Consider the following 18946-nt stretch of genomic DNA (forward strand, 5'->3'; position numbering starts at 1 on the left):
GTTGTTATTCATGTCTTGTAATGATGTTCGCTTTGCACTGAGCTGACGTAATCGTTTCCTCTACGACGCTAAGCAAACGACAACCTTGCCGGACCGTTAAATCCGCTCCCCAACTGATTTAGACTCTCTGTCAGAACTGTACCCATCCCACTGCCAACAGTATGCCCTACACAGGGATGGACCGGGAGCAGAAATTGGCCTGGGCATTTCTAACACATCTCCCCATTTTTCTTTTCCTCTTGAGGCCCCCATCATTAGCCATAATTATTTTTTTTTAAATCACACACAAAAGACCAGCCCACTGGGCTTAAGATAGACCGACCCATCTGGCATTCACCCGAACTGCCCTATGGCCGGTCCGTTTCCGGACCAACATGACATTATTTCTAGTCAATACACTGGCAATTTCTATAGAGTAGAATTACCGAGAGTGAAAAATCGTTAGGGAGTGTGCAGGCTAGAGAACACAGATGCTACCCTCCGCTCACGAACATTCACACCACAGACACCAGTCAGTCACGGCCGCTATGGAAACAGAACCGCCACTACAGGTCTACATTCTCTGACTCATCTTCCATTGGTCCCTTGGTCTCCTGTCATTTCAATGTGCCTGCTCAGCTTTGCCGCAGAGTTTGGTACTGTGAACATTCAGCGACATTGACAGAAACAATCTTGGCACAAAGGTCGGCAGGTATTTATAGGGAGTCTTTGTATCTTTAGTAGGCTATTAGTAGCTCTGCATGTCTTCATATTCTAACTGGTTCTCCACCTCATCCCTGCGAGTTAGTCAACAAAAATATTTTTCTGCCTCTTAAATGGACATACTGTCATGAATTTCACTTGTGCTTTTAACTTGAATGTTTTATTTAATGTTTTCTGTGTGTGTATTCAGGTGGGGTTACGTTCTTTGTGGCCTTGTACGACTATGAAGCCAGAACCTCAGACGACCTGTCGTTCAAAAAAGGGGACCGCTTCCAGATCATCAACAACACGTGAGTCCCCATGGGCCCTGGTCAAAAGTAGCGCACTACATAGGGAATGGAATGCCATTTGGGACGCAGCCTCCCTCTGAGAACGTCATTCATCATGATCAGGAGCTTATTCCCGTAGAGTAGTGGTGTACCGATGACAGAATATCTTTAAGAACACTACCTGTTCTGTACAGTGTTCTTCCTAAATGGGTTAGATTTGTCCCCTCCTCCCGATCCTGTTTTTTCACCCAGATCGCTGGAGACTTTCATTTGATTAATTTAACAAAACCTTTAACATAGATGGTGCCTTAGGTCATATATAACTTTCTGCTCTATAATGTAGCCTTGGTTGACTTTGTTCAATTCAAATGTAATACTTTGCTGCATGCTTTAATAATATAGCAATAGAATCCATGCATAAAAGACAGCATGTACAAGTTCACTGCCAAGACACAGATAAAGCAAGCATACAAGTCCCTTTCATAACCAGACTACCGTTGTACATACATAGTAGTGATATATATCTATCTGGATGATTCTCTTTATCTATCTCTCTGTCTGTCCCCCCCTTACAGAGAAGGGGACTGGTGGGAGGCGCGCTCCATCAACACAGGGAAGAAGGGTTACATCCCCAGTAACTATGTGGCACCAGCTGACTCGATCCAGGCTGAAGAGTAAGACCCTTGTCACTCCTAACCTGATTCTTAAGACTATCCACAGCTGCAACAGCAAATAGAGCTAGCCTAATCACTGCAGCGTGACCATAATACCACACAGCTCTCACTGGAGGCACGTTCACTAGAAGATCTCAGCGCTTCTCCTGTTCTCCTGGGTCCGTATGTATCAAGTGTCTCAGGGTAGGAGTGCTGATCTAAGATCAGGTTCCACCTGTCCAGGTGATCTTATCCATAGTGATCTAAGAGCGGGCACACAAACAGGAAAGTTGCTAAATCAACCAAAAGTTGCTGGGGCAGCCTTAAAAATGTGTCCGTTGGAGCGCTACGATTTGTTGCCCACAATTATGGGGTGGGGCTTAGTGAAGGGTCAATTGGTAGCTAAACACTCAAAGAACTACAAATCCCGTCAGATCTGGCGCCAGGATAAAGTGACTAAGGGGGCAGTTGAAATCAGCGAGGGGGGCAAACACTTTTTTGGGTTTCTTGCGTTGGAATTGTATCGAATTCTGCTAACATCACGCTATACCATAATAAACAAAGTTCAAATGCACAGATTCCTAGATCATTGAGTGCTTGTCATGTGACATGCTACAGATTTCGCTGTCAACCTGTCTCCGTTGCGCTGTCGCAGTGTAAAATAGGGTCCTTCTAGCAGTCACAAGGACAAAGATTCAGCAGGAGACTGTCAGGTAGAGGTGCAAATTAGTGTTGGATTTATTTACACAACGCTGTTGTTTTCGAAGATGACGGTGATATTTGCAAATATATACAGTCCCGGTCAAAAGTTTGGACACCTACTCATTCAAGGGTTTTTCTTTCTTTTTTTTACTATTTTCTACAATGTAGAGTAATAGTGAAGACATCAAAACTATGAAAACACACATGGAATCATGTAGTAACCAAAAAAGTGTTGAACTTTTTTAAAGCGTGAGTTCCAAATATCTCTAACCATCGCCCCTGCGTGAGATTTTTTTTTATGCTCATGCTCATGCTCGTGATGTCAGAATGCTCTCACTGTTTCACAATGTGATTGTTACTCAACAGGATAGTTACCCGCGCTGCCCTCAAACCAAGGCACACTGCCTGCTAATTATCTATGGGCTATGTTTCAACTTGTCAATTTCAAATTATTTTCTAAGTATTTTCTCTAACAACAGTTTGAATTGAGGCGTGTTCCGCCTCCTCGTTAATTCACATAAGAAGTAGCCCATTTCACTGTTGCGGATCACTTATGTTTGAGGCTTTACTGAGCCGAACAAACTTCTCTCTTCAACTAGAGCCCAAGCACTTCCCGAGTGTTTCCCGAGATCAAGTATGAAGACATTGCACATCATAAGTCAGAACATGCCTTGCACAAACATTTTCCCCCAGCACATTTTCTGTCTGGCGTCCGCATTGCCTTCATGGTTGTTTTTCCTTACAAATTGGACTTTGGACATGTGTGTGTTCCTGTCAAAGTAAGTGGCTTATTTTCTGTATGTCGTGTTGTCCTTTCTGCTATAGCACTATGTACACTGCCCCAAAAAATAAAGGGAACACTAAAATAACACATCCTAGATCTGAATGAATGAAATAATCTTATTAAATACTTTTTTCTTTACATAGTTGAATGTGTTGACAACAAAATCACACAAAAATAATCAATGGAAATCCAATTTATCAACCCATGGAGGTCTGGATTTGGAGTCACACTCAAAATTAAAGTGGAAAACCACACTACAGGCTGATCCAACTTTGATGTAATGTCCTTAAAACAAGTCAAAATGAGGCTCAGTAGTGTGTGTGGCCTCCACGTGCCTGTATGACCTCCCTACAACGCCTGGGCATGCTCCTGATGAGGTGGCGGATGGTCTCCTGAGGGATCTCCTCCCAGACCTGGACTAAAGCATCCGCCAACTCCTGGACAGTCTGTGGTGTGGCGTTGGTGGATGGAGCGAGACGTGATGTCCCAGATGTGCTCAATTGAATTCAGGTCTGGGGAACGGGCGGGCCAGTCCATAGCATCAATGCCTTCCTCTTGCAGGAACTGCTGACACACTCCAGCCACATGAGGTCTAGCATTGTCTTGCATTAGGACGAACCCAGGGCCAACCGCACCGGCATATGGTCTCACAAGGGGTCTGAGGATCTCATCTCGGTACCTAATGGCAGTCAGGCTACCTCTGGCGAGCACATGGAGGGCTGTGCGCCCCCCCCACCCCCCAAAGAAATGCCACCCCACACCATGACTGACCCACCGCCAAACCAGTCATGCTGGAGGATGTTGCAGGCAGCAGAACGTTCTCCACGGCGTCTCCAGACTCTGTCACGTCTGTCACATGTGCTCAGTGTGAACCTGCTTTCATCTGTGAAGAGCACAGGGCGCCAGTGGCGAATTTGCCAATCTTGGTGTTCTCTGGCAAATGCCAAACGTCCTGCACGGTGTTGGGCTGTAAGCACAACCCCCACCTGTGGACGTCGGGTCCTCATACCACCCTCATGGAGTCTGTTTCTGACCGTTTGAGCAGACACATGCACATTTGTGGCCTGCTGGAGGTCATTTTGCAGGGCTCTGGCAGTGCTTCTCCTGCTCCTCCTTGCACAAAGGCGGAGGTAGCGGTCCTGCTGCTGGGTTGTTGCCCTCCTACGGCCTCCTCCACGTCTCCTGATGTACTGGCCTGTCTCCTGGTAGCGCCTCCATGCTCTGGACACTACGCTGACAGACACAGCAAACCTTCTTGCTACAGCTCGCATTGATGTGCCATCCTGGATGAGCTGCACTACCTGAGCCACTTGTGTGGGTTGTAGACTCCGTCTCATGCTACCACTAGAGTGAAAGCACCGCCAGCATTCAAAAGTGACCAAAACATCAGCCAGGAAACATAGGAACTGAGAAGTGGTCTGTGGTCCCCACCTGCAGAACCACTCCTTTATTGGGGGTGTCTTGCTAATTGCCTATAATTTCCACCTGTTGTCTATTCCATTTGCACAACAGCATGTGAAATTTATTGTCAATCAGTGTTGCTTCCTAAGTGGACAGTTTGATTTCACAGAAGTGTGATTGACTTGGAGTTACATTGTGTTGTTTAAATGTTCCCTTTATTTTTTGAGCAGTGTATTTATAGTAATTTAATTTGAATTTGGCGCTCTGCAATTTCACCGGAAGGTGTCGAAATGGGACGCTAGCATCCCACTGATCTGCAAGAAGTTAATTGAAATGCATTCCAGGTGATTACCTCATGAAGCTGGTTGAGAGAATGCCAAGAGTGTGCAAAGCTGTCAAGGCAAAGGGTGGCTACTTTGAAGAATCTCAAATATATGCTTTGATTTAACACTTGTGTTATTTCATAGTTTTGATGTCTTCGCTATTATTCTACAATGTAGAAAATAGTAAAAATAAAGAATAACCCTTGAATGAATAGGTGTGTCTGAACTTTTGACTGATACTGTGTGTGTGATATATATTTTTAAGTTCTGACTTAAATGTCAGCTTTCAAAAGAAAAAGCCTCTCATCAGGCAAAACCCATCTTAACCAATAAAGCACAGGTTGGGTCTGCCATCCTCAGATACAGCCTCCCCTTGAGTTACCCAAAAGTGAACTAACTACAACATCCCCAAACGGGCACTTAAATACGTTTTAGCCACACCTTTTCTTGGCACACAGGCCAGGTATATCTATTCACGCTAAAAAGAGAAACCAGACATGCTATCCAAACAAAGACAACAAAGAAATTGACAGTAACTGATAAATGCAATTAAATAAACCAAAAGTCTTTATCAAGTGTTTTCGCAGTTTGTGAGCTCTCCAAACAACATTTCCACTTGGAGAATGGTATGAGTAGACATCAAACATTCTAAATGAATGGGAGAATATGTTGGGATTAGCAGTAACTTTACTGATGAATACAATATGTTCTTCACAAGTCATTGATCAACATTGACAGACAATTGGCTCAATGAAAGAAAGTGTGCAATAGAGGAGAGAGATGTGCCTTTTGCGCGTCTCTCCGCCACGCACCCCTTCCCTTTTATTCTGGTCTCGACATTTAAACTGATGCTCGAGACACGCTCCTCACACACAAGCAGTAACTTCCAACATTGCCAGGACGTAGCAGTCCTCATTTTCCCTTCAACTGAAATCAGCATGATTTAGTATTTCTAACCACCCCCCCCCCCCCTTAAACGCACACACATTACCCAAACTAATGGACATGTGACAGCAAGGCAGGATGGCGAGCACTGGGTACATGATGCATATTCCCCCGCCAAATAAAGGAGCATCATAGTAGTTGGCCTGAGGTAAATTAACACTTTGCCCAGGCCCCAAACACTGTCCTCTAACCTCTTGGCGATGCGGGGGCACAAACTTCCAGCATGGGCCTTTGCTGAAGCTTGTAAGGGGAGAATTCTCTCCTGAACGATTCATAGTGGACACTGGGGTTGTCGCCATACCCCCCCAGCAATGACACCAGGTCCGTGCCACACCCAGGAACATTTTGCGGTGCAGTCATTTTCTCTCCAAGCCCAGGGAAAGGGTCAGAGCACACCCTCTCCTCTCCAGGCTCCAGAAAAGAGCTCGGTCATAATCAAATCAGTATCAGTCAATGTCGGATGAAAACCTCACACCCCATCATAGGACAGATACTCTCGCAGAGAGCCCCCCGATAGGAACAACGGAGGAGGAGGAGACAGTTCGGCCTCCGACACGACGTCCTCACCATGGCCTGACTGGTAAACTTGACCCCGCCCTTATAAATCTAAGTCAAATATGACAGGCGGAGGCGTGTCACATTGTTCACTTAGCCTACCACAGAGATGAGAAGTGTTTTGTTCCCCCCCCCCCCCGCTTTTTATTAAAACACAAAGGAGTCATACCTAACTGCCCCAGTGGCTTTCCATAGCCCCCCTTCACACACCGCGGCACGCTCTGTCCATTGTGCTGACACAGCGGAGATACAGATTTTTTCACTCAAATAATTTTGCTGTTTTTATATAGGGACATTGAACTAAAACTTAGGGGCATAAGTTTGAACTGAGGGCTTAGGCCTCCTCGTGGAGCCGGGTACCAGCCCACCTGGTGCAGCAACAGTGTCTGGGGCCTGTCTGCACTGTGAGTGAAGAGCTGAAAGATACATTTTTGAAGCGCACAGGCATCGAAGTCTACTGAAGTGCGACTTTGTCCTTGTGTTTCTTGGCTATTTAGGCTACGTCGTTTTGTTCACACGCTAGGTTGTTTTTAGTATGGACTTGCTCAACTGCTAGTGAAAAGACCTCAGACAGACATGTGAGCCTGCATGCCATGCGAGTGCCCTGTTACCATGCCAACCTGCCACCCTTAAAGGGGCAGCTGAACATCTTTGTCTCCCCTAAGTAACTCAAATATTTGAGGCATTGGGCTTGAACACAACTTTTTATTTAGAAACTTTTAATAATTTCTTAACTCTTCCTAAAATACTTTCATTGTGCTCTTCCATTTCTTTGGAACTCTGTGTAGAGCCCTGCACTTCATACATATGGCCACAGGGGGTTTCAGCCACCATCTCCTATATGAGCCAAGAGGTTTATGATTGTTTAGCAAGGAAATTGAATGTCATCCTGTTTGTTAGATTGACCCCTGATGGACTCGAATGCTTTATTTCCTCTCGTTGTGTATTTGAAGTTTGATTTTTCCAAACACGGCAATGATCCCTGCTATTATTGATTCAAGTAAAGTTCATAGTAACATAAGCTGGTGTTGATGTAAATGTGTGTCCTTCCATAGAAATAGAATGGTGTGCTAGTTCTGGAACACATAAAATGCTCTTCAAATACTTGGAGCGGCTGTGGATTCTCAAGGACAGATTTGGGAAACTGCTGTACTGCAACATTTTACAAAGGCTCTACTCATTCTATTTCTGCGTCCTTCCTCAGGTGGTACTTTGGTAAAATGGGACGTAAAGATGCTGAGAGGCTGCTGTTGAATCCAGGCAACAACCGAGGCACCTTCCTGGTGCGAGAGAGTGAAACTACTAAAGGTGAAGACGATTAGCGTGAGAACGTGCACGGGCTGCGTCTCTAGTTACACGCCATTCCTCATGTAGTGCACTACTTTTGTGTTGACCGGGGTCCGTATGTTCCAAGCGTCTCAGAGTATGACTGCTGATTTAAGGATCAGTTTAGCCTTTGAGATCACACTGAATAAGACTACATGGACAAGTGGGAACTGATCGTAGGTCAGCACTCTGACCCGCTTTGTGAATACTGGCCCTGAAGTCATATGGTGCCCTAAGACAAAGTCGTGCACTATAATGGGCAATATGGAGTCATTTGAGAAATAGCCAGTGACACTCACATTTCCATGAATAAAGCCTAGGTCTTAATACTGTTGCTTGGATGGACGAAGAATCTGGTCATTGTCTCCAGGTGCTTACTCCCTGTCCATACGAGACTGGGACGATGCCAAAGGCGACAATGTGAAACACTACAAGATCCGCAAACTTGACAACGGGGGTTACTACATCACCACGCGCGCCCAGTTTGACACGCTGCAGAAACTGGTCAAACACTACACAGGTATGTCTTCTACCTCCGTTTTGTTTATGGTCTCTCGATCTCTCACGCTCACTTTCTCTCTCAAACTCACTCTCTAACAGGCCTGCTACACTGGAAATGTAACCATGCTGAGCGTGAGACGCTCCTATTCATTTCTATGAAACCTGGGCCTAAGCAGCACGGCTCAGCGTAAAACGACACACTGGTTCTATTTTCAAGAGTTTGACGGGTAGCTCACGCAAGAGAACACTTGATAAAGTGGCTCACATTCTGTTCGCGCTGGCAAAATGTCGCAGTTAAAACCTGTTACCCAAGTGTAGCTCCCCAGCAACATTCTTATTCACAGCTTCCTCCCCTTCTCCAAGTGCAGTTTCGGATCAAAAATCCACACTCATTCACTGCGGTCTCTCTCACATCTGTGCTTCCGTAGTAGCAGGCTTACCTGTAATTGACTCTGTGATTTCCCCAGCTAGATGAATGGCTCTCAGATTGAATATTTAATAAAGACCTTCCCTAAGTGCCTCCCTTTCAGCAGAAGGAGAGAGGTTAAAACTCTCTGGGAGAGCCCACTTTACGTCTCTGTCTCAAATGGCACCCTGCTCCCTACATAAAGAAAAGCATTGCACCATATAGGGAATAGGGTGGCATTTGGGGCAAAGAAAACTTCGCTCTGGTGCACTATAAAAGCGAGCGGTCCCAGCCGTGTTAAATCATCCAATTCTCATTCATATTTAGCTCTGTTATTATAGGCATGTCTAAATTCAGCCGTATCGCATGTCTGACAGGCAAACTTGAAGTGTTGTGTGAAATTTCCCCTTTTTTAAGCTTCACTGGGTTTCCCTCGTACTTTACTGCTGGGATTCATAAGAATCTCTAAATGTTTGTTTGTGCCTATCCCCCCCCCCCCCCCCCCCCCACGCAGAGCATGCAGACGGTCTGTGCTACCGGCTGACCACGGTGTGCCCCACGGTGAAGCCCCAGACCCAGGGACTGGCCAAGGATGCCTGGGAGATCCCCCGGGAGTCCCTACGCCTGGAGCTCAAACTGGGCCAGGGATGCTTTGGAGAGGTCTGGATGGGTAAGACCAAATACTGTTTAGACACAGACGGGCGCACACACAAATAACAAATATGTGCGCCCACACACACACACACACACTCACACTCTGGATGGTCTGAACAGACAGGAAATATATTACACTATTTTTATCCCAGGCCAGGGAATCTTTCACTTCCTTCAGATGCTTCCTCTGTTTATCTTTATCTCCGGAGGAAGTAGCATTCTCTCTTTCAGAGCGAGACACAAGTCCATCTAGCCACAGCTCATAACTGCATGTGTTCATGTACCCAAATACACCCGTACTGTATTATGTTGGGGTTGCATCCCAAATGGCACCCTATTCCCTATGTAGTGCACTACTTTTGACCGGACTGTATAGGGAATATGGTGCCATTTGGGACTCAATGTGTACTGTGCTGAAAACTAGTATTTGTTTACTCCTGTTTTTACACCATTGTCTTGCTTCTCCAGTAAGCGGCAGCATGACCCGGCTCGTTCTAATTCTGTAATTCTATTCAGGCACGTGGAACGGCACCACCAAGGTGGCCATTAAGACACTGAAGCCAGGCACCATGTCCCCCGAGGCCTTCCTCCAGGAGGCCCAGATCATGAAGAAGCTGCGACACGACAAGCTGGTGCCCCTCTACGCCGTGGTATCTGAGGAACCCATCTACATCGTCACTGAGTACATGGCCAAAGGTGTGTGTGGATACAGTGCATTTGGAAAGTATTCAGACCCGTTGACTTTTTCCACATTTTGTTACATTACAGCTTATTCTAAAATGTGTTAAATTGGTAGGGGTGTTTCTCATCAATCTTCACACCATACCCCGTAATGAGAGAGAAAAAAACAGGTTTTTAAAAATGTTGGGATTTTTAAACATTTTTTATTCTGAAATATCAGTGAAATATAAAAACCTGTTTTTGCATTGTCATTATGAGGTATTGTTTGTAGATTGACAAAGCGAAAATAGGTTTTTAGACATTTTTTACAAATTTATTACAAATAAAAAACATACCTTATTTACATAAGTATTCAGAACCTTCGCTATGAGACTCAAAATTGAGCTCAGGTGCATCCTGTTTCCATTAATCATTCTTGAGATGTTTCTACAACTTGATTGGAGTCCACCTGTGGTAAATTCAATTGATTGGACATGATTTGGAAAGACACACACCTGTCTATATAAGGTCCCACAGTTGACAGTGCATGTCAGCAAAAACCAAGCCATGAGGTTAAAGGAATTGTCCGTAGAGCTCCGAGACAGGAATTTGTCGAGGCACAGATCTGGGGAAGGCTACCAAAATATTTCTGCAGCGTTGAAGGTCCCCAAGAACACAGTGGCCTTACATCATTCTTAAATGAAAGAAGTTTGGAACCTCTTCCTAGAGCTGGCCGCCCGGGCAAACTGAGCAATCAGGGGAGAAGGGCCTTGGTCAGGTCACCCTGACAGAGCTCCAGAGTTCCTCTGTGGAGATGGGAGAACCTTCCAGAAGGACAACCATCTCTGCAGCACTCCACCAATCAGGCCTTTATGGTAGAGTGGCCAGACAGAAGCCACTCCTCAGTAAAAGTCTAGTCAGGATCGAGGGAAAAATGAACGGAACAAAGCACAGAGCTCCTTTATGAAAACCTGCTCCAGAGCACTCAGGACCTCTGACTGGGGCGAAGGTTCACCTTCCAACAGGACAACGACCCTAAGCACACAGCCAAGACAACACAGGAGTGGCTTCGGGACAAGTCTCTGAATGTCCTTGAGTGGCCCAGCCAGAGCCCGGACTTGAACCTGATCAAACATCTCTGGGGAGACCTGAAAATAGCTGTACAGCAACGCTCTGCATCCAGCCTGACCGAGCTTGAGAGGATCTGCAGAGAAGAATGGGAGAAACTCCCCAAATACACGTGTACCAAGCTTGTAGTGTCATACCCAAGAAGACTCAAGGCTGTAATCGCTGCCGAAGGTGCTTCAACAAAGTACTGAGTAAAGGGTCTGAATACTTATGTAAATGTGTTATTTCAGTTGTCTTTTTACTTGCAAACATTTTTAAAAAAAAACGTTTTTGCTTTGTCATTATGGGTGTATTGTGTGTAGATTGATGGGGGGGGCAGCAATTTAATCCATTTAAGAAAAATGCTGTAACGTAACAAAATGTGGGAAAAGTCAAGGGGTCTGAATACTTTCCTCTACAGATAAACACAGCCTCTCCTTCTCCAGTCCAGATGCAGTGACGTATGTGGCTGGCAGCATGATGTTGACATAGATTCCTCACGGCTGATTAGATGTGTAATTAAAACATTATAGCTGGAGTCTCTCTCCATAAGGGTCCCATACAAACACATGCCTGGGGGAGGTGATTAGCTGGCTTGCTCAGTTGGACCTTGTTATACGTGTGTGATGGAGTCCGAGAACTTGGTATTTTATTAAACATAGTGAACGTTGGCCACATGCCAGAGATTTTGGTGTTAGTTGTTGCGTGACGCCGAAGGTTGTTCAGGCATCGAATTGATGAGATGTTTCGAAATCCGAACTTTTAGACATCACGCCACAACACACACGTCGTCCTATTGGAATGTATCCTGGACAATTTCCTTTAAAGGACCACATTTTAAAATGTATGTCCGTTTTTAATTAACATACCCTACAGTTTGAAAGTCCTTGGGAATCCCATGTGGGGTTTTATAAGGCCCGAAGCAGAGAGATTTAATTGAAAACTGCAGCAGTTTTGTGGCAAGCTTTCCTCTTTCTCAGCTGCAATGCGTCACCCTGTTTCTTTTTTATTAGTGATTGAACGCTGATGACTAATCCCTTTAAATGGACTCAGTGACCCCTATGTATAAATGCACCAGAGGAACATGTGTGTTTATCCTGTTGGTATCCCCTTGATTCTGATCTTGGTTCAGGGGTCAATTAAAAGAACAATGTCCCTCTCTCACACAGGAAATGGCGCCCTATTCCCTATATAGTCTGCTACTTTTTCCACCAGGGTCCCATAGGGCTCTGGTCAAAAGTAGTGCACTATATAGGGACTAGGGTGCCATTTGGGGCACACACTAGATGTCATTAGGAGCCGTGTACCGAACATAGACACAAGCTGCTAGCTTCATCAATACCAAGGGAAGGATCATGAATATTTAAGAAGGCTTATTTTAAGAAGTCTTCAGTCTCACTATTTCTATGGTGGTATTTCGCTGTTGCAACATTTAGCTCTGGTACTGTAACTGTCATGTTTTGCTGATGTTTTTTTTGTAGGAAGTTTGCTGGACTTCCTAAAAGAGGGAGATGGTAAATTCCTCAAGCTTCCCTTGCTGGTGGATATGGCAGCACAGGTAAGTCCAAAGTCAACCTCTCAGTAAACATTGACATTTGTACACATGTAGCTACCATGCATGTTTCCAAGTGTCTCGCCCCTCAGTGTTTCCACCTAAGGATAGGTTTGAGCTGTTTTTAATGCCCGTAGTACACCGTTGCACAAGAAAACCGATTTAGTGCACTCTTCTTCCGCATCCATCACCAGCATTCTCCCTCCTGTTTGTAAGGTTGCATCCCAAAAGAGCCCTCGTCAAAAGGAGTGCACTAAATAGGGAATAGGGTGCCATTTTGGGACGTACACAAGACCAACGGCTCTGCTCTCAAGAGTGGATCACATCAATTATTAACCCGAGCCTCTGTGATCAAACGGCGTGGTTAACTTAATCTGCTTGTTTTCTCAGATCGCTGACGGTATGGCTTTCATCGAGAGGATGAACTACATCCACAGGGACCTGCGCGCCGCTAACATCCTGGTCGGGGACAACCTGGTGTGCAAGATCGCCGACTTCGGTCTGGCTAGGCTGATCGAGGACAACGAGTACACGGCTAGGCAAGGTTAGTAGAGCACCGAGACAGAGGGACTTAGAATCCCAGTTGTTGGAGGTGTGTATGGGTGGAAAGAGGATAGGCAAGGGGTAGGGAAAGGGGATACCGAAATGTGTCTTCCGCATTTAACTTCTTATGGCTCAAATCCCGTTAACGGGATCGATTTGACGACATCCGGTGAAATGGCAGAGCGTCAAATTCAAAAAGAATTATTACAATTATTTAACTTTCATACATTCACAAGTGCAATACACCAAATTAAAGATTAACTTCTTGTTAATCTAACCACGTGTTAGATTTCAAAAAGGCTTTACGTCGAAAGCAAACCATGCTATTATCTGAGGACAGCACCCCATCAAACAAACACAGACAATCATATTTCATCCCGCCAGGTGCGACACAAAACTCAGAAATAACGATATAATTCATGCCTTACCTTTGACGAGCTTCTTCTGTTGGCACTCCAATATGTCTCATAAACATCACAAATGGTCCTTTTTGTTCTATTAATTCCGTCGTTGTATATCCAAAATATTTATTTGGCGGGTTTGATCCAGAAAAACACTGGTTCCAACTCGTGCAACATGACTACAAAATATCTCATAAGTTACCTGTAATCTTTGTCCAAACATTTCAAACAACTTTCCTAATACAACTTTAGGTATTTTTTTATGTAAATAATCAATAAAATTTAAGACGGGATAAACTGCATTCAATACCGGAGGATAACAAAGTGGAGCGTGCTTTTCAGGTCACGCGCCTCTATCAAACAGTACACTTCACTCTACCCTCGTTCTGAACAGGGCTGCTTCTTCATTACACAAAGGAATGACATCAACCAATTTCTAAAGACGGTTGACATCCAGTGGAAGCAATAGGAACTGCAAGCAACTGCCTTAGAATTCTAGATTCTCATTTCAATGGGTTTTCAAAGAGTGACCTCAAAAAAAAAAAGAAATCCTGAATGGTTTGTCCTCGGGGTTTTGCCTGCCAAATAAGTTCTGTAATACTCACAGACATCATTCAATCAGTTTGAGAAACGTTAGAGTGTTTTCTATCCAAATATCCCAATTATATGCATATCCTAGCTTCTGGGCCTGAGTAGCAGGCAGTTTACTTTGGGCACACTTTTCATCCGGACGTGAAAATAGCACCCTCAAGCCATAAGAAGTTAACACAACATCTCTCTGAATCAGAGAGGTGCAGGGTGCTGCCTCAATCGACATCCACATCATCGGCGCCCGGGGAACAGTTGTTGTTTGGGGTGAACTGCCTTGCTCAAGGGCAGAACGTCGGATTTTTCCACCTTTGCCGGCTCAGGGATTCAAACCAGCAACCTTTCGGTTTCTGGCCTAACGTTGTTAACCGCTAGGCCCCGAGACAGACAGACAGGGGCTTAGAACTCTCTGGTTGCGTCCTAATAATCTCTCCTTTCTCCCGAAGTGTTCCTTACTTGTTCACTTCCCGTCATGGATTTGAAATGACTTGTATATTATTGTGTTATTATTAATATACTATTAATATATGGAACCTTCCTCTACCCCATGCCTACACCACTACAATGCTTTTACATTTGGGGAAGTAGTCAACGAGTGCACACTTCAGGAAAAAGGAGAGATTACGGGGACACAGGGCTTAATGTCAGTCGTTTGAGATGTATACGGGGTGGGGGAAGGGGACGGAAGTGTGAGGTCACTGGCGTAGAGTAAACCCTGTTGTTTCCTACCATGGTAAGTTAAGCTAATAGCGGAAAGCAGATGCTCATATTTACTCTGATTAGTTGCGGTGAGTAAACTCTGACTCTCAAGCTGCCTGCTGCTTAACCATTCAAGACCAATGGTTTGAGCAGAGAAACAGGCGTCCCTGACAATAACTCTTTTTCCCACTCAACACTAGTCTTAAACCTTTTGGAATGTGACTTTTTTTTTTACCCTGCAATTCACACACAAGAATCTGTCTTTATTGACAATGTAGTATCTTAGTTCAATCCGTTTCCTTTGCAATTAGATCTGACTTAAACCATTTAAAAACCAAGTATGATCCGTTAAAGACATTTTTTGAATTGTTTTGTTCCAGAGGTCAATAGTGTAATTGTCATGGCAGACTGAAGCATGAACTTTGATATGGGCCAATTCTCAGTGGTTCTATTATGACTCTAGGCTCTCTAATAACCCCGAGTGGAAGTTAATGTTCCGTCTCTCTCTCGGTCTCTCCCCCTCTCTCTCTCCCCTCTCTTCTTTGTCTCTGCCCATCTCTCCCCCTCCTGCTGCTGGTTTGTAGGGGCCAAGTTCCCCATCAAGTGGACGGCTCCTGAGGCTGCCCTGTACGGGCGCTTCACCATCAAGTCAGATGGCTGGTCCTTCGGCATCTTACTCACTGAACTGGTCACCAAGGGCAGGGTGCCCTACCCAGGTGAGAACACAGACAAAATGATGTTTGTGTCCCACATGGGCCCCCTATTCCCTATATCCCTCAAACTCAACTCTAGACCTCTAAGCCAGTTCCACTGTGTTATTTCATTGTTCCCCTCCAATCAGGGACTAACTTAGACCCGGGACACCAGGTGGGTGCAATTCATTATCAGGTATTACAGAAAACGAGCAGGCTCCGGACCTCGTAGGGTAGGAGTTGAATACCCCTGTCCTATATAGTGCACTTCTTTTGACCAGGGTTCACAGGGAGTGGGCACTATGTAGGGATTACAAATCCCATAACAACAATGGCAGTCTGAGGCTGTCTATCTGGTTAGGATTTGTCAATTGTGTGATCTCCAAAGATGGGGAAATAGGTGTCTTGTGTAACCAGGAGGAGTAGTGCCAGCACAATGTAAACAAGGAAGTCTTTATAGCCTAGACTAGTTAATACAGTCCTAGGAAGTGGGCCGGGGGTGACACTGTCATGATGGCTGTTTTTGTCTCTACGGGGTAAACACTGACTGAGATTGGAGAAGACCATCTGGTGGGGTCTGATCTGGAGATTGAACACCACTCTTGTTTATAACCATCTGTCCCAGACTGATCGGGCTCAGGGGAGAAGGAAAGGAGGGAGGGAGGGGTGCTGTGAAACACTGACACAAACCTTCAGGCCGCGCTTTTTTTAAATTTATGCTTTTTGAGGGGGAGGGGGGGGGTGTGTGTAATAGTCTAATGGAGCTATTGGGCGATTTCACAATGCACCACCATATCGTGACCGTGACAATGGACATAGATCACAGACCTTATTTTGTTGTGGATAATCTTGATTTTTATTGTGACTTAACTCGCATGGTTTACTGCACTGTTAATGTAATGGGCACTAAACAGACTGACCCCCCCCCCCCCCCCCCCCCCCTCCCCTCTGTGTGTCTCTTTCTCTCGCTGTCTTATTCTCTCTCCACCCAGGCATGGTGAACAGGGAGGTCCTGGAGCAGGTGGAGCGGGGGTACCGTATGCCCTGCCCCCAGGGCTGCCCTGAGTCCCTCCACGAGATGATGAAGCTGTGCTGGAAGAAGGACCCTGACGAGAGGCCCACCTTCGAGTACATCCAGTCCTTCCTGGAGGACTACTTCACAGCCACGGAGCCACAATACCAGCCTGGGGATAACCTATAGTCAGGCCTGGCCGCAGCACAGCCCTGGACCACTTCACCGTGCAATGTATCTCTCCACCCAGGAGGAGCAGACTTGGATACAGACGCATGGAGACGTAATTCTATGAATAATGTGCTTCAGAAAAGCCAACTGGAAGCTTGGTTATCAAGTTGCACAAACCACTGCTATTGCTGATGATAATTTTTCTTTTTTAAAACAAATGTTCTGTTTTTTTTTATTTCAGGTACTACATATAGTCTTAGTTTGTATGAATTTACTATTTTTTATCCTTTTTTTTTGTCCTCAATGATCATGTTCATTTTCAAAGTGACCAATCATTCAACTGTGTAGTTGTTTTAACAAATTTGTTGAACCATGAAAATGGCATGAGAAAGCCCATCAGGTAGAGGCTTTCTGAATGAGAGCTCTTCAAAATGGAGGACAAGAGAGAAGGATGTACCGTAAGGCTGCGTTTACACATAGGCAGCCCAATTCTGATCATTTTTCCACTAATTGGTCTTTTGACCAATCGTATCAGATCTATTAATCTTTTTCAGAGCTGATCTGATTGGGTAAAAGACCAATTAGTGAAAATAAGATCAGAATTGGGCTGCCTGTGTAAACTCGAAGGCAAGTACTGTGGGAATATTTCAAATGAGAATTCAGTTCAACTGGAAAATGCTTTTCTTTCTACATTCATGTTTTTCTGAATGATTGACTTGAGTGGCGCGGATCAGGGACAGTTGCGTGGGTCCGTCTTGTCTGCTCATTTTCTATTTTATTTCTATTAGTTGATTTTATTCTATATAAACAAAGAATTATTCATATCATGGAAATGGTTGTAGGTTCATGTGAAGCCCTCGAGTCCTTCAATAACACTAAGTCCATCCTGTTATGTGTCCAAGACAGACTGTTGCCATGCCAAGTTACATTACCTCTTTAAAGATCACTACAGAGTATGACTAAAACTTGTTTCCCTTGTACTCTGATCTGGAGTCAGTTTTTAGCATTTTCCCAACAAATTCTTTAGGTGAGGATTACAGTAGTGGAAGCTGATCCTAGATCTGTATCTAAGGGAAACTTCACCCCGGAGCAATGTATCACTGTGAGATAGGATAATATTCAGCTCTCGCCTGGCAATGCCGACAGCCCTGTAGATCACTAAGCTACATGCCAACGCAGATTGTCTCTGCACATGTCATAGCGCTACGCAACAGGAGGCAATATTGAATGGAGCTAGTATAGACTAACAGTACATCTAGGACCAGAATGAGAATTTATGGATGCAACCACCTGATTTGACAGTTTTACATGCCAGCAATAACTTGTACACAATTATGTTAAAAAGGACTTGGCCTTCTCTTTCACTTACATGGATGTCATTTACTAGACTCATCACGTGTTCTATTTTCAGACCTGAAGATGCTCGAAAAGGAAACCATTTCACCTTTATGGGAAAATATTGCCAAAGCACCCGAAAACTGTTTTATTTTGACTACATGTGATTTTATAGTGTGAACGGATTTCATTCAGTCAACAGTTTCAGCCTAGATACAAAGAGGATACGTTTTTATTCAGACATTGTTTTTAAAGGTAGACTCAGCGAAATGACGTTGCCACGAGCAGCACCGCAGATGTTGCGATGAGCGAGATGCAAGCCTTCGCTCCCTCAGTCACATACAGTATCTGCGCTTGCGCAAGGGTTCCCTTCACGCTTTTAGAGCGTGGTAGGTACGGGACCAAAACAGTGGGAGAGTTTAGCCTCGCGCTTCAACGCTCTTAGTTGTTGCGGAATTTGACCCTCTATGCTGTTTATTTTGTGCACCTACATCATATCGCTGAGTCTTCCTTTAATACATTAGTCGGAACCAGTGAACGGTTAGTTATATTTTAAGACCGCAAAATGGAGGAAGGTCATTTTAATGCGTCATGTCGCATCCACAGGGGTCATTTGACTTGTTTTTCTTTAAACTCATCAGTTAAGCATACTTACACAGACGGGCAGAACAGATTGGTCAACTGGGGGTTTTAAAGAAGGGCTTTGTACAAAATCCTGATTTTATAAAAAGGACAGCAAAGACTAGAACGCAAGTTATAAGGTTGGGGGAAAGATACATAATTATGGTTTGGATAATCTGTGGAATTTGTACAGTTGGAAAATAAAACATTTCTGATTCTAACTTGTGTGTTCTGTATTGAAATCATTAGTTTAATACGGACAACAGGAACAGCATTTTACGAATCTCGAGCTGTCAGAATTATTCATATTCTTGGCATGAAATGATTTGTCAGTTACATTGCAG

The 18946-nt window shown here is 44.6% G+C and overlaps 1 protein-coding gene across 1 annotated transcript in view; it reads left to right on the top strand.

The window, feature by feature from the left end:
* LOC115195795 (tyrosine-protein kinase yes) overlaps positions 1 to 18823 on the top strand; it is a 47795-nt gene extending 28972 nt beyond the window's left edge. The window contains exons 3-12 of the mRNA XM_029756054.1: positions 893 to 992; positions 1547 to 1645; positions 7539 to 7642; positions 8031 to 8180; positions 9082 to 9237; positions 9738 to 9917; positions 12470 to 12546; positions 12931 to 13084; positions 15356 to 15487; positions 16456 to 18823. Coding sequence (XP_029611914.1) covers positions 893 to 992; positions 1547 to 1645; positions 7539 to 7642; positions 8031 to 8180; positions 9082 to 9237; positions 9738 to 9917; positions 12470 to 12546; positions 12931 to 13084; positions 15356 to 15487; positions 16456 to 16664 — 1361 coding nt within the window. The 3' untranslated portion in view covers positions 16665 to 18823. The remainder of the gene's footprint in view (positions 1 to 892; positions 993 to 1546; positions 1646 to 7538; positions 7643 to 8030; positions 8181 to 9081; positions 9238 to 9737; positions 9918 to 12469; positions 12547 to 12930; positions 13085 to 15355; positions 15488 to 16455) is intronic.
* The last annotated feature ends 123 nt before the right edge of the window (positions 18824 to 18946 follow it).

Source organism: Salmo trutta, chromosome 6 (assembly GCF_901001165.1).
Source record: "Salmo trutta chromosome 6, fSalTru1.1, whole genome shotgun sequence".
NCBI lineage: Eukaryota > Metazoa > Chordata > Actinopteri > Salmoniformes > Salmonidae > Salmo > Salmo trutta.